The sequence below is a fragment of the Achroia grisella genome, unplaced genomic scaffold (genome assembly GCF_030625045.1).
Source record: "Achroia grisella isolate CSIRO2021 unplaced genomic scaffold, CSIRO_AGI_Agris_v1 utg768, whole genome shotgun sequence".
Classification (NCBI taxonomy): domain Eukaryota; kingdom Metazoa; phylum Arthropoda; class Insecta; order Lepidoptera; family Pyralidae; genus Achroia; species Achroia grisella.
In genome coordinates, this window is record NW_026713015.1 from 636,192 (window position 1) to 663,957 (window position 27,766).

Consider the following 27,766-nt stretch of genomic DNA (forward strand, 5'->3'; position numbering starts at 1 on the left):
ATCTGGTATGGCAACGAATGAGTGGTACCACGATTGTCATATGATAACGTAATCCGTAGTGCTGTTCATGTATATAGGGAACGGTTATCAATTAGCATTAGGTGGACAGTCAGGTTGGTTGCCATTCAAATTTATTCGATTGTTTTTCTTTTATAGACAATATTTTTTATATGAAGAACGACATTATAAATCCTCATAACTGTAAAAATTTGCTGTTGTACATCAATTTTATAAATCAGAAACATAATTTTTGTTTGTAATGAATGAAATAAAAAAATACTTTAGCAATTTTATAATTATTTTATGTAGTCATATAAAATCACAGATTGTATTTTAGTTTAAAAAAAATATTCCTACAATAATTGCACTTGTACAAAGCGATTTGGGTCGGATCGCTTGTTATAAATATTATTAAAATCAATCCTATAATATGTGATACAAAGCTACATCATCAGCAACAATAATAGGCTGTATTTTTTAAATTAGAGATCCCTACAACTACTGCACTCGTGCAATGCCAGGTCGGACCACTAGTTATAAATAAGACTATAATAAAGCAAATTCTACTATATTTGTATCGGGTTACATAAGCAGTGGAGCAAGCTCATTTTTTCCTTATCGGATGACCTCGCGCTCGGAACTTGGCGCGCAAACCTGTTTATAAAAAATATTGTCTAACGCGGCGCGTCACCCTATACGAGCAATAAAAAAAAGATTAAAAAAGTAAATATATAAAGAGAGTAAGTCTTGGGTGTATGGCTTACGCTTTTGCCTTTCCTTCAACGAGAAGGTGGCGATACCACACAGCAAGAGATCTTATCAGGGCCTGTACTTTTTTTTTGTGTATGATAAAGAGATACGCTGGCGGGACACCAGTGGACGATGATGATGCATGTGGTCAGGTCAGTTAGCCCATCGTGACAAATTCACCAAGAATTTATCATGACGGTTTCCAGGGTACATTTCAAGACTATTATATATAAATTTATTTCCACCACTATGATGAAACTGTGATTGTTTTTAAGTTTTCGTACTTTATGTTGGGCTGAAAGGACTTGTATCCAGAGCCGTAAAATATTAATAAATAAAAAAAATTAACAAGTTTCAATTACATAAAATAAAAACAAAGTTTCTTGTGACAATTAAATCAAAATTTATCTACAATCAGTAAATTGATATAAAGAAAGTAAGTGGCTTACCTAGAAAAAACGTTGGACTGTTTTTTTTATCGATGATAATGGAATGGTGTACTCGCCTGCTCTAACGGTTTACGCTGGCGGGGCACCAGTGGAGGATGATAAGATGAGCATGAGGTCAGGTCAGTTAGCCCATCGTGATAATTCACCATGAATTTATCTATTTTTTTTTATTGATGATAATGGAATGGTGCACCCGCCTGCGCTAACGGTTTACGCTGGCGGGGCACCAGTGGAGGATTATAAGATGAGAGGTTAAGCCCATCGTAACAAATTCACTAAGAATTTGTCACGATGGTTTCCAGGAAGAACCGCGTGGAGGTCGACCTGATAGGGTACGGTGTACCGTTCCCCCCTACTTTGGGCTATTGTCAGGTGCTTAAACCTGTAGCACTGCTACCTACAGAAATCTATTGTGCTCGCCCTTTTTCAAAGTTCGCTACCCATGAGGAACAAGAATTGAAGGATATTCTTAGTTGCGATGGCTTTTATCTCCTCAGGATAGAGTACACACTACTCTACTGTCTAAAGGAGATATTACGTTTATGCAAGAGTGAGCAATATGCACATAGGATGTGCAGTGGCGTTTCCTCTTTAGCTTGTCATACGTGGTGTTAATTAGGGAATCTTCTATACTAACAATGAAAATTGTAATCACTAAACATGCATCTTTATTTTGTAGTCTTAAATGTACTTGTACTGTACTTCCAACCACTTTAAAAACTGTTATAATGTATTTAAGTAATAAATATGATAATATATATATATATATATTTTCTCTACAGTTCCCTTCTGGTCTCTATAAAATTATATCCTTTTTATTTTATGTCAATATATTTTGGCGCCAAAGTTATCTCACCTTTTTAAAATCGACTACAGGCAACGGAACAAACCCAAACAGTTATAATATTGAGATAATATTAAAAAGTGGGATATTTAACACGTGCCGATTTTTCTTGTGGACAGGTCTAAATTTGCCATATGTTTATTCAATTTGCAGTGTCCAAAGTGATGGGAGTCTATGAAAATATTTTTTCGTTTATTTCCATAGTTCCAAGTTACAGATTTTTGAAGAGGAAACACTAAACATCCTATGTGGTTACCATATAGCCCGCTCATGCATAAACGAAATATCTAAAATACTCCAATAAACTATTGCTACTGAGTAAAAACAATATATGCATGATGACTAGGGATCTCACTGGACACTGCAAATTGAATAAACATATGGCAAATTTAGACCTACAAAAATTGTACTATTTATACAATTTTTAGTACTGTTACATTGATTGTAAATTTAGACAAGAAAAATCGGCACGTGTTAAATATCCCACTTTGAGTATTGTCTCAATATTATAACTGTTTGGGATTGTTCTAGGTTTGTTATTTCTCATAAATGAGAAAGAAGATTCTTTGAGAAATAAGAGGACATGTATTTTTTCATTGTTAATTACGTTTTATCATTTTTAGTGTACAATAACTTGAGGTAGACATTATTTAATACCCAGATATATTTCAATTAACCTGCCCACGGGTGATCACCCGGACCCAATCTACTTTCGTCGTGCAGTGATCCACCGGGTGTTGAGGAGTTATTCCAATAAAAGACCATTAGTTCTATAAATAAATTTATTTCTATAATCTATGACATGATTAAATTTATAACTAGGCAGTAAATTTATCTCAGATGATATCAAATTAATACATTATATCAAAACCATGAAATTGGGACCTGGTGATCACCCGTGGGCACTTTACCCACGGGTGATCACCAGGTCCCAACGCGTTCTACTTTCGTCGTGCAGTGATCCACCGGTGGTGTTCAAAACAAAGGAGCTATTCCAATAAAAGACCATTATTTCTATAAATAAATTTATTTCTATAATCTATGACATGATTAAATTTATAACTAGGCAGTAAATTTATCTCAGATGATATCAAATAATACATTATATCAAAACCATGAAAATGGCGGCGCGTTACGTTTGAACCAACTAGCAAGATATCGTAAGCATAAAATCATTGCTATGTTGAGAGACAACGTTGATCGATAGAAAACGTCGATATCGACAATCGATAAGTTGATAATATTTATCGAAAAATATTTGTCGAGATTTGTGTCAATAATCGACCATATCTATCGTATATCGACACTTATAGATTGGTATCGACAATAGTCATCCCTAACGATAGAAAAACGTCGATGTTGCCTCATGGTCTGTTTGATTTCATATCATATTGTACTTCTAAAGACTTTTTAGGTCTTTAAGTTTAAAAAAAATCCATTTTCTTGATACTAAATACCAACCGATTATTTAGTGTTTATTTCATATAAAAACGATAATTTCACGTTTATTTGATTCCGACTATTTATATAACGTTTATTTCACATATACAGATAATTTCGAGTTTATTTCATGTTGCATAAAACATCGACGGGTGATTTTCCGTTTATTTGACGTCATATATACAGTTTATTTGATTACAACCGATTATTTCATATCTCATAATACATCAACCGGAAATCTTCCATTTATCTTATACAACATCGGCCTGTTATATACGTTTATTTATATAGTTATATATTTTTTATTATTCCTGTTTTTTTTTCATATATCATAAAACATCGAGCGGAATATTTTCGTTTATTTGATATCTTATACAATATCGGCCTGTGATATACCGTTTATTTGATTTGATTACAATAGATTATTTCGAGTTTATTACATATATCATAATACATCGACTGGTGATTTTCCGTTTATTTCATATCTTATACAACATCGGCCTATGATATACCGTTTATTTCATTCATATTACAAACATATTTGTAAAACTGTAAAATATTTAAACCAAATAAAATATATGTAATTTTGTACACTCATGTAAGTCCTAAGTGTTCACACTTACATTTCTTCAGTAACCGCGACTTAAACGCAACGCTGACGCAGCGGTTACGCCGCGTCAACGTTGCGAAAACGCCAATCGCCAACAATATAATCAAAGTAATAACACTATAGTTAGATAACATAATAGTTAGATAACTTTGTAAATACACGCAAAGTCTCGGCCTACGAACTACTTACTTATATATACTACGCGAAATTATTATTTAATTCTATATTACACGATATATTAATACTACAAACAAAATATAAAACATGTAACTATATTTCAAATTCATATTAATTTTTACACTAGTTTTTTAAATAATTTCATGAATTTGCTTCTAAATATGAAGCATCTTTCCTTTCCGTATTACAATTAGGAAGACTTATAGACTAATTATAAGCAATTAAAATCCAATCAAAGTATATGAATCAAACTATTGAATTACGCCTCTAATATGCATATACATTAGCTGCCTTTACGCACTTTCACACAGTAAAGAGTGTGCAAGTAAACGTAGATAAAGAACGAGATAGACCGCGAGCGCAAACAGTGAGCGCACTCCCACGTCCTACAATACACAGTGATTGAGTGAAATTACGACGGCCTGAGCCGAGGTTCGAACCCCTAGCTGTGCCCTCAGACTAAAGTCGTATCCGTCAGGCGGGAGTTGGCCTTCAGCCGCTCCATAAGTCCTTCCTTTGGTTTGTAGTGCCATCTGCACTCGCCCCCTATCGTCCGGTGAAGCTGTAAAGGCCAGCTGCGACCAACAGCATCAGAGTAGTCCGAAAAAAAAAACTGCAAGAGTTGTACTGTCAATAGATTAGAATGGATATAGAGACGGTCTGTATATTTCTTATTATAACGCATTATTTCGTCATGAATGGTTGGTACATCAGCTTCTTTTACACGTACGCACTTTCACGCAGTAAAGAGTGTGCAAGTAAACGTAGATAAAGAACGAGATAGACCGCGTGCGCAAACAGTGAGGCACTCCCGCGCACTACAATACACAGTGATTTAGCGCCATTTTGTATTATTACAGTTTCATTAGCTTTCAACTTGGTAATTTGTATTCACACGTTTCGACTTGTAAATGTAAACTTACAAGGATTATTTAAAAGAGCAACACACAAGTTTCTTGCTCGTTCTTGTGATGAGACAGCTTTCCGAACGAGTGGTAGATAAAAAACAAATTGTTATGACTATTCAAAAGTGCTTAAATTATATATTTGAATAAATGATTTTCTATTCTATTAATTTGTATTCTATTCTATTCAACTGTGTCCTTTACGACTCATCCTGTATAATATACAATGATAATTATTATATATTTTATTTTTATTATATTATATATTTATTTATGGAACTGTAAATTAATTTGTAAGAACAATGTAACCTATTCAAAGCAAATAACTAAATAAATAAATATACAGTCGTAAAGGACACAGTTGAAAGCTAATGATCCTGTATAATATACAAAGATAAATAATTATACAGTCGTAAAGGACACAGTTGAAAGCTAATAAAACTGAATTGAGAGTAAAGTCTCATATAAACCAAAATGTTTTTTGTAGCAATACTTTCCAATACCAAACTTGAGATTATTCACAAAACGCACACCCTGTACAGTACTGGATTTAGTGCAATATTACTGTATATCCCAATTTGTTGAAATTAGACTTTAAAGACTAATCTTTAGAGTGTATTTTCTATAAATTTGACATATCATAAGTGTCTGTAATAGACCTACATGAATAAAGATATTTTGAATTTGATTTTTAATATTATTGAGTTATACCATATATATAAGTTTACATTTAAAAGTGTTTAATATTGTTAATTCTAATTAATAATTACATCTAATTAACGTATGTTTTAAACATTATAATGTAGTCTATATAATATAGAAATGTACGGTTATGATTAAGGAAAAATTAACACAGCGCCAATAAAAAAAGCTATAAATATCTCATACATGTTTAACATACATATATATTTACCATATTTATGCGTTTATATATATTTTCGTGGCATTTTCCTGTTCGTTATTTTATATTAGACGAGATGCCATTACACTCGTGTTGTGTTCATGAGTATGCTTGTTTATATGTATCTATACATATAAATAAAATTGGAGTGTCTGTTTGTTATATTGAAATAACCATTTTTCACTACATGCATATGAATATAAATACGGTACATACACCAAAATAACATTTTCTTCATTTTTTTCTGTTTGTACTGGCTAATCTCTGAAATGACTGGACCGATTTTGACCGGGACTTTTATTGGCAGGTAGCTGATGTAATAAGGAGTAACTTAGGACACTTTTATTTTAGAAAAATAAAGTTAAATTCCACATGGACAAAGTCGCGAGTGCAGCTAGTATTATATACATACTGTGCCCGCGTCTTCGTTCGCGTGGTCATAAAAAACACTGTCATAAAAAGAGCGAGTGGCAGGGGAAGCGGTTGAATGTAAACGTAGCATAACACAAGCTCTGCTTACCGTGGGACTAGTTTTTTTTTATACCACGTAGTTGGCAAATATGGGACACAGTCACCTAGATACATCAAAATAATAATTGCATTTAATAATGTCTAGTAAGACAAATTCAATATTGTCTACTAAGCACTGCTGTGTCTAAACTGTGTCACCCCACCTTACATTTTCCTATTTTTATTTAGTATATAAGATCATTATTTCTATGTACACATTGTCAGTTTATCATCATATGTAATATACATCGTCTCGACCAGCAACATCTTATTATTTACCCGCAACAGCAAACAAGCATACGGCCCATCTGATGGAACAATTACCGTAGCCTATAGACCCCTGAAACACCAGGGGTGACACGTGCGCGTTGCCGACCCTTAAGAAACCTTAATATACCCTTCTTGAAAAGATGGCGCTGTGTTAATTGTCCAGGGTTATTTATTATTATATATACATTTTGACTTAGCTGTTAGAAATAGTTTTTTTTTATAATTATTCACACCTGTACCTTTATTAACTGTAAATCAAACTGAATATACTTAGATCTATACTGAATTAAGTTCAAATTTCAATTTCTTGATATTAGACTTTTAAACTAAAAGTTTAGAGTGTATTTTCCTATATTTGTATTTTTTAAAATTAATGCATTAAAACCCAGTTGATATTAGACTTTAAAGCAAATAATTTAGAGTGGATTTTCCTACATTTGTATTTTAAATTAATCCATTATAACCCAGTATTATTTCGAAGCGTTCTGTATCGTATATATATTTATATATAAAAATTACGTGTCACGTTGTTCGTCCGCGATGGACTCCTAAACTACTGAACCGATTGCAAACTTGATTTGCACGTTGTGTGCAATTTGATCCAACTTGAAAGATAGGATAGGTTACATCTCAATTTATAGTCCCAATATTATTTTATTCAAGGACCTCAGCCACAGCAGCGCGTGTCTGAGGTCCTTGCATACAAGATTATATAGTATAATATATCTTCTACTCACTTTCAATTCACAAACTAGAAGTTAAGTCCATTTTTTTTCTTCTAAAATTACCTTTTTTTTAATGTTCACTTCACAAACCTATCACATCAATTGTCTATTCACAGGGTGTCTTGCAGGTCGCTACGTCATTGGACATAGACAATCAGCCTGTGGAAGAAAGAGTACATTTTAGAATACATTACAAAACTTTATTAGATTTCGTTTATAGTATAGGAGACAAACGAGTTTGCAGATCATCTAATGGTAAGTGATTACCGCCGCCTATGAGCACCCGCAATACTAGGGGAATTGCAAGTGCGGCTTTTTAAGAATGAATAAGTTTTTTTTAGCTTAGATCTCTTTTCAAGTTTCATTAGGTATTGTGTATTTGAGGTGATATGTGGGATTTATTAGTTCGTTAATTGTTTAATTCCACTACTATTTGATTGTGTGAGACTACAAACATTCAGTACGGAATTTCGATCACCAAGGGGGTGGACTGAATTTACCTTTTCAGCTACATATAAGTATGAGAGTGTAATAAGTACAGGGACGGACTTGCAGACTGGGCTTACCTTCGAGTTACATATAAGTACAAGAGTTGAGTCTGTACAGGGGCGGACTCTGTTCACCTTTAGAGATATATATAAGTATAAGAGTGCGGTACGTATAAGGACGGATAGGGCTCATTTTTTGAGCTACATATCTGTATAAGAATTCTAGCATCTACATGGGCTGACTCAGTTAAAGTGGTGGGGTACGTATAGACGCGGGGGCGGCGCGCCCTCAGCTGCGTGTGAGTACAGAGTGGGGTACGTACAGACGCGGACTACCGCGAGGCGCCCGCGGCCCCCGCCGCCAGGTCCACGCACAGGACGGCGGCGGGGGCGGCGCGCCCTCAGCTGCGTGTGAGTACAGAGTGGGGTACGTACAGACGCGGACTACCGCGAGGCGCCCGCGGCCCCCGCCGCCAGGTCCACGCACAGGACGGCGGCGGGGGCGGCGCGCCCTCAGCTGCGTGTGAGTACAGAGTGGGGTACGTACAGACGCGGACTACCGCGAGGCGCCCGCGGCCCCCGCCGCCAGGTCCACGCACAGGACGGCGGCGGGGGCGGCGCGCCCTCAGCTGCGTGTGAGTACAGAGTGGGGTACGTACAGACGCGGACTACCGCGAGGCGCCCGCGGCCCCCGCCGCCAGGTCCACGCACAGGACGGCGGCGGGGGCGGCGCGCCCTCAGCTGCGTGTGAGTACAGAGTGGGGTACGTACAGACGCGGACTACCGCGAGGCGCCCGCGGCCCCCGCCGCCAGGTCCACGCACAGGACGGCGGCGGGGGCGGCGCGCCCTCAGCTGCGTGTGAGTACAGAGTGGGGTACGTACAGACGCGGACTACCGCGAGGCGCCCGCGGCCCCCGCCGCCAGGTCCACGCACAGGACGGCGGCGGGGGCGGCGCGCCCTCAGCTGCGTGTGAGTACAGAGTGGGGTACGTACAGACGCGGACTACCGCGAGGCGCCCGCGGCCCCCGCCGCCAGGTCCACGCACAGGACGGCGGCGGGGGCGGCGCGCCCTCAGCTGCGTGTGAGTACAGAGTGGGGTACGTACAGACGCGGACTACCGCGAGGCGCCCGCGGCCCCCGCCGCCAGGTCCACGCACAGGACGGCGGCGGGGGCGGCGCGCCCTCAGCTGCGTGTGAGTACAGAGTGGGGTACGTACAGACGCGGACTACCGCGAGGCGCCCGCGGCCCCCGCCGCCAGGTCCACGCACAGGACGGCGGCGGGGGCGGCGCGCCCTCAGCTGCGTGTGAGTACAGAGTGGGGTACGTACAGACGCGGACTACCGCGAGGCGCCCGCGGCCCCCGCCGCCAGGTCCACGCACAGGACGGCGGCGGGGGCGGCGCGCCCTCAGCTGCGTGTGAGTACAGAGTGGGGTACGTACAGACGCGGACTACCGCGAGGCGCCCGCGGCCCCGCCGCCCGGTCCACGCACAGGACGGCGGCGGGGGCGGCGCGCCTGCGTGTGAGTACAGAGTGGGGTACGTACAGACGCGGACTACCGCGAGGCGCCCGCGGCCCCCGCCGCCAGGTCCACGCACAGGACGGCGGCGGGGGCGGCGCGCCCTCAGCTGCGTGTGAGTACAGAGTGGGGTACGTACAGACGCGGACTACCGCGAGGCGCCCGCGGCCCCCGCCGCCAGGTCCACGCACAGGACGGCGGCGGGGGCGGCGCGCCCTCAGCTGCGTGTGAGTACAGAGTGGGGTACGTACAGACGCGGACTACCGCGAGGCGCCCGCGGCCCCCGCCGCCAGGTCCACGCACAGGACGGCGGCGGGGGCGGCGCGCCCTCAGCTGCGTGTGAGTACAGAGTGGGGTACGTACAGACGCGGACTACCGCGAGGCGCCCGCGGCCCCCGCCGCCAGGTCCACGCACAGGACGGCGGCGGGGGCGGCGCGCCCTCAGCTGCGTGTGAGTACAGAGTGGGGTACGTACAGACGCGGACCAGGTCCCGCGACGGCGGCGGGGGCGGCGCGCCCTCAGCTGCGTGTGAGTACAGAGTGGGGTACGTACAGGCTACCGCGAGGCGCCCGCGGCCCCCGCCGCCAGGTCCACGCACAGGACGGCGGCGGGGGCGGCGCGCCCTCAGCTGCGTGTGAGTACAGAGTGGGGTACGTACAGACGCGGACTACCGCGAGGCGCCCGCGGCCCCCGCCGCCAGGTCCACGCACAGGACGGCGGCGGGGGCGGCGCGCCCTCAGCTGCGTGTGAGTACAGAGTGGGGTACGTACAGACGCGGACTACCGCGAGGCGCCCGCGGCCCCCGCCGCCAGGTCCACGCACAGGACGGCGGCGGGGGCGGCGCGCCCTCAGCTGCGTGTGAGTACAGAGTGGGGTACGTACAGACGCGGACTACCGCGAGGCGCCCGCGGCCCCCGCCGCCAGGTCCACGCACAGGACGGCGGCGGGGGCGGCGCGCCCTCAGCTGCGTGTGAGTACAGAGTGGGGTACGTACAGACGCGGACTACCGCGAGGCGCCCGCGGCCCCCGCCGCCAGGTCCACGCACAGGACGGCGGCGGGGGCGGCGCGCCCTCAGCTGCGTGTGAGTACAGAGTGGGGTACGTACAGACGCGGACTACCGCGAGGCGCCCGCGGCCCCCGCCGCCAGGTCCACGCACAGGACGGCGGCGGGGGCGGCGCGCCCTCAGCTGCGTGTGAGTACAGAGTGGGGTACGTACAGACGCGGACTACCGCGAGGCGCCCGCGGCCAGGTCCCCGCCGCCAGGTCCACGCACAGGACGGCGGCGGGGGCGGCGCGCCCTCAGCTGCGTGTGAGTACAGAGTGGGGTACGTACAGACGCGGACTACCGCGAGGCGCCCGCGGCCCCCGCCGCCAGGTCCACGCACAGGACGGCGGCGGGGGCGGCGCGCCCTCAGCTGCGCCGATGCTTCCCGCCTCGACGGCGACGCTCGCGCCGCACCTGCACGACATACCGTACCGTATAATGCAACACGATACAATGATAAACACAAAAAAAAACGCTGGACGAGTAATCAGAAACCCATCTAGTCCCGAGCTAAACAGAGCTTGAATTATGAGTGCTATTAATGAGGAAAAAGGAATTGTTAGTAATGTGGACTGATGATTATTACTAGCAATGTCCAATTCAGAACTTCCACGCGCTACCCCTTGGAAACCATCGTGATCAACTTGTCACGATGACCTAACTAACCCACCCACATACTCTTCTTATCCTCCACTGGTGTCCGGCCAGCGTAAACCATTAGAACAGGCAAATGAACCATTCCGTTATAATCCTTTAAAAATAAAATTAACTTAGATGATATAATCAGCTTAAATATATGTGATCAACTCACCATCCCGACCTCGCCGTCAGCCCAGCGCTCGTACGCGCGCTCCCTCTTCAACCACTCCTGGTATTTATACCACCATTCTTCCCACTTCACATAATCACCCAGAGTCAACCCTGAAAACATATCATAACTTTAAAACAAACCCTTGCCAGTCAGACATTGTTCTACAGAAAATATAACAATCAAAATTTTATCTTAGCAAAATGAAATGGAGAGAAATATTTTGAAACGTAGAAGACAAAAGACCAGAAATATAGACTGTTTGCCGCAATTTTTCCTTTCCTTACGCAAGGAATCTGAAAAGGACAGAGGTGCTTCGCCCGAGCCCGATCGACAAGACTCGGGCGGTCGTACACGCTGTCGATCGGAAGACGTTGAACGATGGCGAACAATTTTTCCAACCGCATAATAATTAGTACTTTTGGACAATATATAGACTAAATTCTTCGGACACTTGATACGGCACGATGATTTCATGAAAATTATTATTGAGGGAAAAATAGAAGGAAAGAGGGGAAGGGGAAGACCAAGGCATAGCTACATCAAACAAATTAAGGACAAAATGGGAGTCGTGTCGTATCAAGAATTAAAGAGCATGATGGAAGATCGCGGAAAGTGGCAAGAGCTCCACCGACAAGAGCGTAGCTCTTAAATTATGAATGAATGAATATACTAAATTGTAGCATCATGTGCTTCATGTAATACGCAGATCAGGTCCTTCTAGTGAATGATGACAAGTACCTGGGAATGCATCTGGATCGCAGACTGACTTGGCAAAAACACATGGATTATACGCAAACAACTAGACACCAAAATCCGTAGCTTAGACTGGATGATAGGACGAAAATCCCAACTTACCCACAACAGTAAAATGGCTGTATACAAAACCATCAAACATATTTGGACATATGGCATCCTACTATGGGGCTCAGCCAGCAATAGCAATATTGAAATTCTAGAGAGGTTCCAGAGTGAATTGCTTTTCGGTAGCTTCGCGAAAACTCCAGAACGGCTGAACCATTTCGCTAATTTTAGTCTTGAAATATTCGTGGAAGTCCAGGGAAGGTTTAAACGGTGATAAAATATGAAGAAATTGCATGTAAAATAGTAGAAACAACAATCTAGACACGCGGTAGCGTGTCAAGCCGAGTTTCAAGTAAACTGGCCTGCAGCACCGTGTGTATATTTACACGAACCATTTGGAAGAAACCGAAAATATCATTTCTTCTTATAACTTAGGATAATATACTGTAGCCTAAGGTCTAACTTGGCTAGTTTTCATATACGAAATATACTGTAGCCTTCGCAAGTTCTAAACATTTACAACAGTTACTTGTCGGTTCCTATTTTATTATTAGTAGTAACTAGCAATCGAAAGTAATAATTGGTATATGAGAACTGGCCAAGTTAGACCTTAGGCTACAGTATATTATCCTAAGTTATAAGAAGAAATGATATTTTATATTGTTATAAATACATTTCAGGACAGATCATTGAACTTGGCACCCATTTAGATCTCATCTCTTTTGTCGTAGAAGTCAACAATCAAGGTATATATCATAATATTAAACTCGGCTATCATTTCACATTTATGTTTTTGATGGGATATTGAAATTCTAGAGAGGTTTCAGAGTGAATTGCTTTTCGTTAGCTTCGCTAAAACTCCAAAACGGCTGAACCATTTCGCTAATTTTAATCTTGAAATATTCGTACAAGTCCAGGGACAGTTTAAACGGTGATAAAATATGAAGAAATTGCATGTAAAAGAGTAAAAATAACAATTTTATTTTCCCATACAAACTGCTGATACCTGTCAAACAGGGTGCGTTCAGAAATTTATTGCGTAACTACAAAGAACCTTTGACATATTCAATATTTAGATGGAACGGAGTACGCGGCGTCAGATAGTACAATACATAAATATACATTTTTTTTTTCGTCTTACCAAGCCTTTAACAGATTGGTTGTGGGACTGTTGACGGGAGAGAACTATACCTCCAGTGAGGAAACTGTCTCATCGGTGAATAAGATCCCATGCATGGAGTCTCTTAAGCCTTCTGCATTGCAAGGGGTCTCGTAGTGCTGTTGCGAGGATATTGGTATGCTTTTTTATTTCTCTTTGGACTTCTCGTGGAGAGCAGCTTTTAATTGGAAGAGATAATTGGGAGTCAGCCCTAAGATAGTCAAGTATCTCTTTTTCGGCTTCTTCATCACCGCCATTTGGAGTAGATACATATGGCGAACTTAACACTTAAAATTGTAGAGATTTCGCTGGTATACTAATGACTCCAATTTCGACCGCATATATTTTAACCACATATACAAAGAATAAGATACAAGAAGGTCATACTAAACAAAATCCGCACACATCTGACCCTGTCTATATAAATAACAAAATTCAAATTCAAAATATCTCTATTCATGTAGGTCTATTACAGACTCTATAATATGTCAAATCTACTGTCAGTTCGGAATGATCTCGAGATGAGAACTGACAAGAAACTCAGCTTGTATTCTTTTCAAATAAATAGAAGGTATAAAATACTTACCTCTGAGATAGCCCCGCTTCTTGTAGTAATCGTATCGCACTCTAACATCATCCCAGGATGGTAGACCTCCGGGGGCTGCAGCCAGCAACTCCTCAGGGTAGCTGCCCACCGGTGCTGGCTCCAAACCACTGCAACATAGTTATATGTATATTAACGACATCTGTCAAACGCATAAGGAACCAAAAGCGTCGTCATTGTCAAATGGAACACGGATGGCCTCCCTCTACAGCACTGAAAATAACTTCACTCGGGGCTTTGAATTTGTTTATAATTGTTAACAATTACGCGTTATACTTCTATGTAAAATTTGGACTATTAAAAATAAATACTTGTACCACAAACTATCTAATAAAACAATGGAATTGACATCAATAGAATTTAAGAACAATATAATTTGATATTTCGAGGAATATCCTTTTTATAATGTGACTGAATACCTGAATTACAATATAAAATTATGACATTCCATTAAGTGAATTTTAATTACTTTTATATATATGTTATATATTATTATTTTGAATATTTAAACTTGTAAATGTGACATAATTATCTTAAAAAAAAAATGTAATTACTATTGATGTGTAACGAGATTTGTTACATTTGTGAATAAAATAATATAAAATATGAAATACTTATTATTTGTTGGTTGTGTTAAAGCTGCTTTCTGTTTGCTTTGGGAGAAGTGTAAATTTTGTACTTAAATTTAAATGAAACGACGTTGTGTCTTCGTAATGTATTTTGGCGACTGATTGTAATGTACACAAACGGTGGCCGGCCGGCAGAAACACACATAACTATAACTACGGTCCGATATAGACCAACCATTATTATTAGGATATTAAATTATTTGTAATTACCAACAAGATTCTAAACTGTACAAGGGATAGGCGTGTTAGTTACATACCATGCTCCTCCTAAACGGATTTACCAATTTTTTTTAAACTTTACATGTACAATCAGTAGGTTTGAGAATCAACTACTATTTTTCATACCCCTAAGTAATAAGGGTTGTCTATCCCTAACGTTTTATTAATTTTTTTGGACATTTTGTGTATGACTCTGTAGCACTGCGACTTATATAGGTCTATTGTGCTCGCCCTTTTTCGGAGTTTGCTACCAAGACCCATTAAGGACAAGATGTGAAGGATATTCTTAGGAGCGTGGTTTTTATCTCCTCAGGAAAGAGTGTAAACTTTCCAAAGGAGATATTTCGTTTATGCATGAGTGGGCTACAACCACATAGGATGTGTAGTGCCGTTTCCTCTTCAGCTTGGTCTACAGATGTTTGTTGTCCTGTGCCAGAAGTGTAGCGTGTTTAGGCGTATAAAAATCTGTTTGAAAATTAATCCTTACGTAAAGAAATCTGTGAAGAATGAAAGTGTGTGATGCGAACCTATTGCGAGGCACTTTATCTTTCGTGAAAGTGTGTGATGCAAGCTTTTTTTTTTGTCACAGCATCATAAATAAATCACTTTTGATTACGCACGTCGGGGTCCTTGTGGCCCGGGTGCCCCGCATAATTGATACGGCAGATACGGTCCTGTCCTGTGCACGATTTTTATAGAATGTGTAGTGTGTAGTGTGGGGTACTGACGGGTAGGCGTCGGGCCTGGTGGCGGCCGCGGGGGGGTCGTCCTGCTCGTTGCCGCGCTCTATGCGCACGTGCAGCGTGGCCTCCCTGCGTGTGATGCGCATGTTCTCGAGCCGCGCCGACCGGTCCGCGGACCACTGCGCCATCTTGCCGAACCGTTCCGACAACGTCAACCTACACAGAGGGAAAGAGGATTGTTAGTCATGTGGACTGATGATCTTATGCTTATGCTAAGGTAGCAATGTACCATCTGACTTGATGGTACATTGCTACCTTAGCATAAGCTATAAATATGTATATTGACCTACACGCGATTGTTCCTGGAAACCATAGTGATAAATTGTTGGTGAATTTGTCACGATGGTATAGCTGATCTGACCTCATGCTCATCCTATCATCCTTCACTGAATTCGTTTAGAATTTAATTAACAACCTAAAAAGTTGTGATTAAGTATAAATATCACATTCAAACTTAGTAAGACAAAAAACAAAAATAGGTGACGAAAGTTTGTGTATAAATCCGTAATTTTTCAAGCTTTTTGATGAAATGATTTTTCCCCGTCTTTTTGGGCTTCAATTAACAAATATATTTTCTTTATATAACTAACGTTAATCGTTCCACACGTACAAGTGGAAGGCATAGCTATTTTAATATAAAACCAAGCATTATAACCCTGACCTCTGGGGCTGCGGGTCGGAGCTGGCGTCGGACTCGCTGTCGCTGTCGCTGTCGGCCAGCGCGGCCGCGATGGCTGCCGGGGACACGCCCCTGTCTGCGGGCTTGTCCCCGGGCGGGCGGGGGCGGCGCGCGGCGGCGGCGGGGGCGGCGGGGGGGCCGGCGGCGGCGGCGGCGGGGGCGGCCGTGGAGGCGGGGGCGGCGGGGGGGCGCCGCTCGCCCTCCCGCTTTATGTGCGTAGCGGGCAGAGGTGGCGGACGCACCGCTAGTTGTGTGCGCTGCCACTCCAATACCTGCATCAGACGTAATACTGTCTATATATTGTTTTAAATAATACTAGCAGACTCGGCCACGGTTTACTGTAGCTAAGGTCCTTGAATAAAATAATATTGCGGCTATAATTTGAGATGTAAGCTATCCTATCTTTCAAGTCGGATCAAATTGCACGCAATGTGCAAATCAAATTTGCAATTGATTCAGTTGTTTAGAAGTCCATCGCGGACAAACAATTTGGCACGTAACTTTTATATATAAAGATGTCACGTAGTTACACAAAATTCGTTTTTTTTTACTCAATGCGTCCAAAACTTGACCTTCAACCCAATATTACATCTACATCTTATATATAAAATTCAGTCACATTATTAGTTACCATATTCCTCAGAAATGACTTTCCCGATGTTTATAAAATTTGGGCCTGAACTGCAGAGGCCTACTGACCTTCTCCTCTCGGCTGCGCTTGCTGGCCTCCCTGGCCTTGAGCAGTTCCCTGGTGGGCTGCACGGCGCGGGCGGCGCCGGGCGGCGGGACTCTCTTGCGGGCGGCGGCGGTGGGCGGCGCCGCGGGGGGCGGAGCCCTGCACCAGACACATACGTTATACTCATATTATGACAGACTCGGTAGTCTAATGGTTTAATGGTCTAATGATGTAAGCACGCCACTTTACTTCCGATGGTCGCGGGTTCGATTATCCGCAAAGTACAAACATTTGTATTCATGAGTATGATTGTTTGTATCGGTTTATGTGTTCTCTATGTAAATTATGTATTTACAAAAAATATATGATCAGCTAATCTCTGAAATGGTTGAACGGATTTTGACGGGACTTTTTTTGGCAGGTAGCTGATGTAATAAGGAATAACCTAGGCTAGAAAAAATATTTTATTTCAGAATATAAAGTTAAATTCCACGCGGACGAAGTTGCGGGTGCAGCTAGTGTAATAATAATCTCAGGACAATTCACCATCCATCTAGACCCAAGTTAAGCTAGCTAGAGCTTGTGTTATAAGAACTACACATCTGTTTGTTTAACTTCCTAATTTGTTATTAATTAATACACGGGTATAGATTTGACGTATCTGTATGAAATACTGACATTACAACAATCATAAATAAAACAGTAAATGCGCTTCCATTACTTAACACAAGAGCGCCATCTATGGCGATTATAACTCATTTTAGTCTACATCATATTAAATATGTATAAATGTGTAGCAGTGTAACTGTGCTGATGTTGGCAATAAATGGATTTATTATTATTATTATTATTATTAAATATTGCAACTCATTTTAGTCTACATCAATATTAATAAGATTATATTAAAAGTTCATAATAAACTCACCTGGGCTTGGTACTCTTGGGTGGTGGAGGTCCGGTCTTCTTATTCTTCGCGGAGCACACCGAACACGATTCATCCGAACAACTGCTCACCGACGAGCCGGACTGCGAAGACTGGAACATACAGGGACATCAATATAAATTAAAAAAAAAGTAATTTTTACGGTTCAGTTTCAGCTACAGATTCAGTCGAGAAGAACTAGTAATAATAATAATAATTATAATTAGGATACACTTAAACATGTCGCAAATGCTTTCCTCCAAAACCGTCACTCCTCCGTTCGAGCGATCTACTGTATGAAGAGTCGTGACTTATTAAGAGGAAAATTCAAATATTCTCACCGTTGCTTCTCAATTTATATATTCAAATATCCTATATGTTTATAAAAATCTTTACTTCTTTCCAAAAAACAGAAATATTCATAATATTAATACTAGATTTAAAGACAAACTTGCTGTCAGCAATAATTAAAAAAAAGGCAATAGATCTTTTATGGAAATAGGTACAAAAAGATACCAAAGGATATATTGGAATTACCCTTAAATAAATTCAAAACATCTGTTAAATCATATTTACTGAGCAAAGCCTATTACTCACTAAACGATTACTTGAATGACGAGCGTGCATGGCAATAGTTTTCATGTTCGGGATTTTCATTTAATGTTAGACATAGACACCTATATAAATACATATGCATTTTAAATAAACTGGCTTTAAAAAAAAAGTAATTCAATTGAGTTTCTTGCCAGTTCTTCTCAATTGGATCTATATACCGAACTGGACGGTAGGGAAAAAATAAAATTATAATGTAAAAACTTGACGTTCATAAGCGGCTAACATGTCCTACATGAATAAATGATTTCTGAATTTTGAATTTTGATCAATTTCTGGTCCAATTCATACGGCGATAGAAATTACGACAGCCTGAGCCGAGGTTTGAATCCCTAGCGGTGCCTTCCCACTACAGTCGTATCCGTCAGGCGGGAGTTGGCCTTCAGCCGCTCCATAAGTCCTTCCTTTGGTTTGGAGTGCCATCTGCACTCGCCCCCTATCGTCCGGTGAAGCTGTAAAGGCCAGCTGCGGCCAGCATTAGAGTAGTCCAAAAAAAAAGCTGTCATTCTTAACCCATGCCGTATTGTAAGAAAATTTCTTTCATCATTCTCGTATAACTTTTAAACTAATCCACGCTTGGCTAAGAACCGCGTGTTTGAACGTATCACTCACTACTACTTGAGTGGTTTTTTTTTAAGGGATGGTAATGGATCGGTGCTTCCGCTTGCGCTAACGGTTTACGCTGGCGGGGCACCAGTGGAGGATGATAAGATGAGCACGAGGTGAGGTCGTGTACTGGAGTGGGTGGTGCTTACCTTCCTGGGCGAGGGCGGCGAGGGCGGCGAGGGGGGCCGCGCGGCGCGGGCGGCGGGGGCGCGCGGCGGGCGGGCGCGGGGCGGCGCGCCGCGCGGGGAGCGGCGCCGCCCGCCCGGGGGGCTCCGTCTGCGGGGGGACGGGTTTTAGTGACATCGATGTTATTGTTCATAACTTGATGTTGAGACTCGGTAGAATGCTAAAGCTATAATGAGTCACTGGCAGTTTTTATATTCGTGTTAAGGAAAATACTCTCTGCTACCAAAATGTTAGGGAAAGTACGTATATATATAGGGAAAAATATGTGGAAGCGTCTGTCACGTACCTGTATGGTTCTGCGGATTTCTTGGGCTTCAGGGTCTCGAAGGTATCTTCGCTAGCTTTCCAGTTTCACAGTAGGTTTAACACAGTTCTAATTTATTTTAATTCACAACACAATGCGCGCGCGCGTCAAGGCCGCTGTACGGTCAGTTCAGTACTGTAGGTAAGGGAGGGGAACAGAAACCGCGGGAACACAAACTAACGGACTCTAATATCATAATCTGTGCCTACGATGGCACAGAGCAGATTTTGAACAATTCGTTTACACCCATATTTAAAATATGAGAGTTCTTATTATACATTTGTTATTATATTACTTCTGTCACTGCGCTCTGTTATAATAAACGTCTCTACAAGCATCTCTATTACTTTCATTCATTTTTACTAAAGCGACTCCTACAATATTGGCTCGGAGGTGCATCGTGTTGTATGGTTGATAAAAATCCCACACTAACTGAGCTCCTACCGACGGATGAATAGGTACACAAGTTTAGAATTTTCGTAACTGGTCTCGGACAGTGTGGTTTCAGAGGAGCTTCGTCCCGCGTATACTTTCATTGTGGAACTAACTACTATAACTGCCAAGGTTTTCTCTTGAGATGACAGAATGAGATTTTCAAGAAGGCTTATTAGGGTTTCAACGCACACATGACACTCCTAGTGTTTCAGACTTCTATATACTATGGTAACTAATTAGAATCATATAGGTTCTATGCTTGATTGACACCATCATAGTATAAAACAAGTGTCACCTGAGGGGGCTCCTGCGGGGGCTCCGACGGGGGCTGCGCCGCAGCGAGCGCGAGCGCGACCTCCGCGGGGAGCGCCGCCCCACCACCGGCGACCTGCAACACACACCCTCTTCAATAACGACCAGGATTAGTGGTGCGGTTTACGCAATTTATTTATTTCTTTAAAGTTTAGGAACTTTTGTACAAATAACTACATGAATTCCCCAGTGGGCAAATTGCCTACTCCACTATGTGAAAGATAGGTTTTTACACCAAATAATATACATAGAAAACATCGGAAGTAAAGCTGCTAAATTGCTAAACCACCGAAGCCGTCAAACACTGATGATGAACTTCTTACCTAGACCTGCGTCCAGCTACAGGTGATCTGGACCGCCGTGGCGACACAGAGCCCGAGCCGTCCAAGTACATCTGCTTGTAACCCGTATGGCGCCATCTGTGTTCACAGAAATAGAAATAATCTTTATTCGAATAAACTGGACCCGCGGTTAGTATTAGTATTAATTAGTTATTAGTATTAATTATTGAATATTACTTTGACAATATACCTCAGAGTGCATATACATACATATATATATAACATAGAATCTTATCACTGGATCTGTAATTTGTCGGATTGACTCTTTTGTAAAAAATTCCGTACTATAGGGGACCCTTAGGCAGTACTCTATAATGCAACAAATTCGATGGTCCGACACTGCCCTGCAAAACGTTTGTCGGATAACCGGGGGTTGTAAACTCAATTTTTGAATAGTCATATTTTTGACTCTACACAATGAGGGGACAAGTAAAAGGCATGCCAAAATCAACACTCATTCTTAGTGCAATCAGGTAATATTGTCAGCGCTATGAATTTTAAGTTATTTTTACAAAAACATTATCATTTACAAACTCTTCAATTTTATAACAAACATTTTTACAGAGAAAGTGTTTTATACGATATTTGAATCTTTTCTCAGGCAGATTTATAATTACACTTAATCTTACTAAATGTTAAATTAATTATGGTCGCCCTAGGACGAAATGAACAATTCAACCCCTATTTTATCCCTTCTCAGATCAAATCATAATTATTTCAGTTAGCACTTCATAAAGACTTGTCAGAAAGCAACTGCCCTTCCATCAAAACAATTAATTATCCCAAACTCACCTGTTGGGATCCTTCTCCTCAACTTCCAGGAGCTTCCTGTCCCAGCTGCCCGGAGACGCCTGACGGGCTCTCTTCATCACGTTATCTATCTCCTTGCGACGGCCGGCTGGATTAGATGGATCTGAGGGATGAATTTTTTATTAAACACTAGCTGTGCCCGCGATACCGCGTTATATTTCAATATAAAATATAGCCCATGTCACTCAGATGCATAACATATATAAAGATTCATAAATCCGTTCAGTAGTTTTTGCGTGAAAGAGTAACAAACATCCATACTCACAAACTTCCGCAACAGAATCATCAGAATAACACATATGCTATTTCACGCGGGTGAAACCGTGGCCACAGCTAGTGAAAGAACATAATTAGAATTTTTGTAAAGTTACGACAATTAACGCTTTCTTCCGTAGATACGCTTCGAACGTACTGGATCGATTTGAAAATTTCTTTTACCATTAGAAGACAGAATATTTTCAATATCGTTAGGTATCTGTACAAGAACTTTGATAATGTAACCAAACGTGTGAAGGGTGGGAAGGTGATTGGTGTTAATGCCCATTGCTAGCAATGTACCATGTCAGGTTGACGTTCACATGTCTCTTCCTGGAAAACCATCGTGATAAATTCCTGGTGAATTTACCACGATGTGCTAACTGACCTGACCTCATACTCATCTTATTCTCCACTGTTGCCCAGCGTAAACCTTTAGAGCAGGCGGGCACCACCATTATCATTCATACAAACTCACCAGTGAGCCTCGAGTGCTGTGGGTTCCGATCCATGTGCAGCCGGTTCTTCGACGCTGTCTCAGCGGCCCGCGACACCGATCCATTTCTGCGGGACGACATCCTGCAAATGGAAAGAATATTTTGAAGTATCTGCATTACATTCCATTTTCTCTAAATTCTTTCTACTATATATTTATTATTCAAGACAGAAATGTAAATAGTCAGGTCACATCACGGGCTCCATAAAATATGGTCGAGCGCAATGGCTAGCCATACGTCATACTCGTGAACGGGTGCTGCTCGTAGGGACTGGTCTGCTCTAATAACTACGACTGATTTAATCCTATTGTGTATTTAATATCTGTCCCTAATAAATGAGTGATAGTTGGTGTTTTGAATTCCCAAGTTTCGAATTGGAAATGTGAAGTTACAAAAACAGCAACACATAAGTTTCTTGCTCGTTTTTCTTGTGATGATATAGATTTCCGAATGAGGGGTGGATTAAAAAAAATTATAACTATGACTATTCAAAAGTGCTTAAGTTAGGTTTATTTGAATAAATACAGTACAATACAGAGATAAAAGGTGGACTCTTCATGGTATAAGACTTGGAAATCTTAATAAGATAAATACATAATAAATAGCTAGGACAAAAGTGAACTCACCAATTAATGAAATGGCTAGGACTGTCAGGCAAAAGGCTAGTAGCAAGACAGACGTAAAGATGGTCTGATGACATCAAACATATAGCAGGAGAAAATTGATTGAGTGTGGCTATGAATAGAGAATCAAGGGGGCAAGATAGAGCCTTTTAACCACGTAGGACCATATATAAAAGTCTATATATATGAATTGCTGTTCATTAGTCTCACTAAAACTCAAGAATGGCTTAACCGATTTGACTAATTTTAGTCTTAAAATATTTGTAGATGTCCAGGGAAGGTTGTTTAAATATTCCCTGGACTTCTACGAATATTTTAAGACTAAAATTAAAAGTGATAAAATATGAAAAAATTGCATGTAAAATAGTAGAAACAACATTTATATTTTCCCATACAAACTGCTGTTACCTGTCAAACAGTGTTCAGAAATTGATTGCATAACTAACCTTCAAAAAACCTTTGACATATTTAATTTTGAGCCGAAACAGAGTTTTTGAGGTCAGCTAGTATATATATATAATTGTATTTATATGGAAAAATAAAGATTAAATAAACAAATTCATCTGTTTATAGCAGAAGAAAATTGGTCGAGTGTGGCTGTCAATAGAGAATCATGGAGCAAATTGGAGTAGACTTTTACCCATGACCATATATGAAGAAATCAAATAAAATTTTATATATATAAATACTTAGAATATGTTTATATGGGAAAATAAAGCTTAAATAAACAAATTCATCTTAGAATGTAGTTATAGCAGAAGAAAATTGGTTGAGTATGGCTATGAATAGAGAATCATGGGGCAAATAAGAGGCTTTTACCCATATGGGATCCTATGTGAAGAAACCAAATTGAAGATGTCTACATATATATATATGTTACTAGCTGTCCCGGTAAACATTGTTTTGCCTTAAAAAATAAAAAAAAAATTTAGGGGTGGACTACTCCTAACATTTAGGGGGATGAAAAATAGATGTTGGCCGATTCTCAGACCTACTCAATACACTCACAAAATTTCATGAGAATCAGTCAAGACGTTTCGGAGGAGTATGGGAACGAAAACTGTGTCATGAGAATTTTACACATTTTTACATTGTTTATATCTATAGGTTAAATGAAAATCCAGTGCATAAATAAATATTGCCATATACATTTGCCATTCAAGTAACTATTTATTGGATGGACTTTGCTTAATAAATATAAATAAAACTAAATAGCAATTTAGGGGTATTCTTGTTAGTACACCCAGCTGAAAGGTAAAAACCGAACCAGTATCATTAAGCTGAAAGTAATTTTTTACATTTAGATTATAAAGAATATTTTCAATTATTTACTTCTTTCAAAATCAAAATTTCTTTATTCACATGAGTCTATTAAACTCTTATGTCAAATCTACCAGCAATATCGAGGTAAGAGGAACTGACAAGAAACTCGGCTCTTATTATTTTCGAAATTAACTTGTACATCAGGGGTGTCAAACTCAATTTTGTAGAGGGCCATACATTAAACTCAGAATGTAGGCAGGCCATATTCAAATAAAAATAAATTACAGATTTATCATAAAAATTTATTTATTTCATTATATATAGCATCTTATAGCATTATAAATGCAAAAGTTTTTGAATATGGATGTTTATTACTCTTTCACGCAAAAACTAAACAGATTTTGATGAAACTTTACAGTCATATTCCTTATACATCAGAGTAATATATAGGCTATAAATTTCCTACCGGTGAATACATGAGTACAGCTAGTATGAAGGTTGTTAAAAATCACATTGTGATCCTGGGCCTTAGGGGCTGTTCAAGTATTACGTAAGCAGATTTATCACACCCCCCATCCCCCGTTGTCAGCAAAAGTAAGGCTCTTACCCCTCCACCCATGCTTACGTAAACATCTCTCAATTAATGTATTGTTTTTTTTAAAATAGTTAAACATGATGTAATCATTTTAACAGCAAAGAAAAATAATTTTATACAACCTGAGGGCTGTTGTACATTATTAAAATAGTTAAACAGGTTTTAACAGGAATAATTTTATGGCAAAAATATAATTGCTCAAAACTACATATTGAAGCAAACCTGTAGCGCACCCTGGTTTATTCGTAACTCGGAGGTTCATCACCACCTAGGGATCAACTCTGTCAAGGAGGAAATCTCTCAAACAATAAAAAAATATAAAATTAAACTAGACAGACATCCAAATAAACTTGAGCAAAGCCTATTACTCACTAAACTATTACTTGAATGACGAGCGTGCATGGCAATAGTTGTTTATGCACGGGATTTTCATTTAATGTTTTGACATAGACACCTATATAAATGTACATAGTAAATAAACTGGCTTTAAAAAAAAGAAATGTGGTTGAGTTTCTTGCCAATTCTTCTCAATTGAATCTGTATACTGAACTGGATGTTAGGGAAAAAATATAATATAAAAAATTTGACACAAAATACCTGAATAAATTATTTTTTTATTTCAATTTCAATGCAATGACTGCCAGCATTTTGATTGTCTGGCATTTTTGTTAAATGAAAATAATTTAATTAGTATATTTGTGATACACATTGTTTTATGAGGCCTATCACTTTCAGTTTGATGTACAGTTTATGATGAACCTAGATGTTACTAACCTGTATGGATATTTCCTCCTTGTTCACAGCTGTGATCATTTAATAACATGACAGAATACTGCTAAGTTTATTTGGACAAAGATCACAATTTGCAAGTTATACTACTATTATAAAATGAAAAGTGCCTTTTTTACCTTTTTATGACTAAATAGAATTTAATGTAAAGATTGCTTGTATTATCTTACTAGAACAGATGAAGGCAGGTTTTTCAGAGTATTATAAAAAGGATAGTTGTTTTTTTATTGCATATTTGTTTGTTTGTCATAGACAGACATAAATAAAATAGAGATTGTAGCTTTTTAGGAATATGTTCCTGACTTCATCTTTTTCCTAAGGTTAAATCTCAAAAGGTGATTCAAAGGTGACATGTGTAATATTTTATATGCAATTCTGTCTGTTGTAACACGTATTTACGTGTATACGTAATTTGATTATTTTATGAGTAACTCGCGTAAGTTGCTCTAGTTTACAATCTAAATTGTTCTATTTTTAACAGCTTTCACAAGATGGCCGCTACCAAATCGATTTTCTGTTCCCCTCAAAATTAGAGCTTACCTTTGGCGCTCCGCTCACGATTCGGCTGGAGCGAGGGCTCCGAACGCGCGCGGCGAGACGCGGGGGCGAAGCCCTAAGCGCGGGCGGCGGTGCCACGCGACGGGGCTGACGCGATGCCCGCAGCGCCGCTGGAAATAACCGACATACTTAATTTCACGAAAGCGGCGCGCGGGCACGATCACGAAATGCCTTTCGAGAAGGCTGTACGCGAACGGAGACGCCCACGCGGGGCGAATATGCAGCCTCCGGGCTCACGCGGCGGCGGGGCCCACGGTACGGGCCAAACGCGACTTAATCGGGTCACCTCATACTCCAAATTTCCATCTTCCATTGCGACTCCACCCTTCAGATGCGGCGACAGCTGAACATCAAACATACTAAATCCACTATAATTAATCACAAAACAATGTTACGAACCAGCAATAATAAACACCAAAACTTTTTCACTGTAACTCAATGGTACACAGCCGATTTCAAATGAATAACTTCAGCGACACACCTCCATGGGAACATCGGCCATTTTGTTTTGTTTTTCTTTTGTTCAATAATTCAACTCATTCAATGGCCACTTCATTCACTGCGCTGCTGTACTGACTGACTTGACTGTACAGAGCAAGTGATCAGCACAAATCTACACAAACTGAATAGAATTGTAGAAATTATTATGTAATTAGTAACCAAACCACATTGTAATTTATAAATAAGAAATTATTCGTATTAAATCTGGATATAATATCAAAGACTTCATGCAGTAAAATAAATTTGAATCTTATTCGTAAAAGTTAAAGTTACTTTTTTAATACAGTCCACGAAGTAAAATTAATGGTTGCATGAGAGCTTAGCTTAAGGGATTCCGTCTCTTTCGCACTATCTGACAAAATTAATAAATTGCAATGTTATAGAATATAGATGGCATTGTATAAATGCTTTACACATTTATGTTATTCAATTATTGTCAGTAGATGCCTTTTACGTATAAGAAACAAAGTTACGGACTCTACTAGTTTATATATAGGTAGCTCTATTGATGAAAATATATGAAATTTGGTACTAACATATTATTTTCATAATTCATAGGTATATGTAAGAAATCCAACAAATTAGAAAGGACAAAATTGACTTTTTATATATAGTTGAATTGGTTATATTACATTTTTTATGGACAACTTCGGTTATCTAGCGGTTTAGCACACTGCCATACTTTCGATGGTCGTAGGATTCATTTCTCGCACGATACAAACATTTGTATCCATGAGTATTGTTGTTTGTTTTGATCAGAGTATATGTTTGCGATCGCAAATAGCCCTTTACTTTATTGAAAAAATAAAATTTCAAATTTCGAACGTCAGGCACAGAACATGGATTCTATTTTATATACAATTTTGTACTCCTTCTCGAACATTCCGTGGCGTCATTATTAAAATCAACGTACAATACATTCAAAGTATTCTTTTTATTTCAATTTAAAATAAATCAACAACTGCAATATTCCTCCAGCAAACAGTATATTATGTATTTATTTACAAATGTATAGTATCCACTAGTTCTGCTTATCCCAGGACTAGATGGCGCTTTATGACTTGTCGTGTGCTATTATTTATATTTATTATTATTTTTATGGGTCATTTACCTACATTATTTGTGTAAAGAAATACATGTACTGTACTCAATTAAGTATCATAAGCTTAGATAAACTTTCAAAACTTGGTCAATCTGG

The 27,766-nt window shown here is 40.4% G+C and overlaps 1 protein-coding gene across 1 annotated transcript; it reads right to left on the reverse strand.

The window, feature by feature from the left end:
* Positions 1 to 10,931: 10,931 nt before the first annotated feature.
* On the reverse strand, positions 10,932 to 26,662 carry LOC131850393 (serine/arginine repetitive matrix protein 1). The gene is made up of 13 exons (XM_059200606.1): positions 26,467 to 26,662; positions 22,221 to 22,321; positions 21,470 to 21,590; positions 20,660 to 20,755; positions 20,320 to 20,412; positions 19,249 to 19,375; positions 17,885 to 17,994; positions 16,983 to 17,118; positions 16,266 to 16,555; positions 15,590 to 15,760; positions 13,996 to 14,123; positions 11,450 to 11,559; positions 10,932 to 11,052 (listed from the first exon to the last, which is right to left on the reverse strand). Exons 2-13 carry the CDS (start codon positions 22,318 to 22,320, stop codon positions 11,005 to 11,007), a joined length of 1,530 nt encoding a protein of 509 aa, XP_059056589.1. The 5' UTR covers position 22,321; positions 26,467 to 26,662; the 3' UTR covers positions 10,932 to 11,004.
* Positions 26,663 to 27,766: the final 1,104 nt, after the last annotated feature.

Bases quoted from the DNA above. Each gene is read 5' to 3' on its own strand.
- LOC131850393 (XM_059200606.1), bottom strand. From the start codon at position 22,320: ATGTCGTCCCGCAGAAATGGATCGGTGTCGCGGGCCGCTGAGACAGCG. The intron at 20,756-21,469 runs GTGAGTTTGGGA...CTGTGAACACAG, and splicing joins GAGGAGAAGGATCCCAACAG to ATGGCGCCATACGGGTTACA. The intron at 14,124-15,589 runs GTCAGTACCCCA...ACTATGTTGCAG, and splicing joins ACCAGGCCCGACGCCTACCC to TGGTTTGGAGCCAGCACCGG.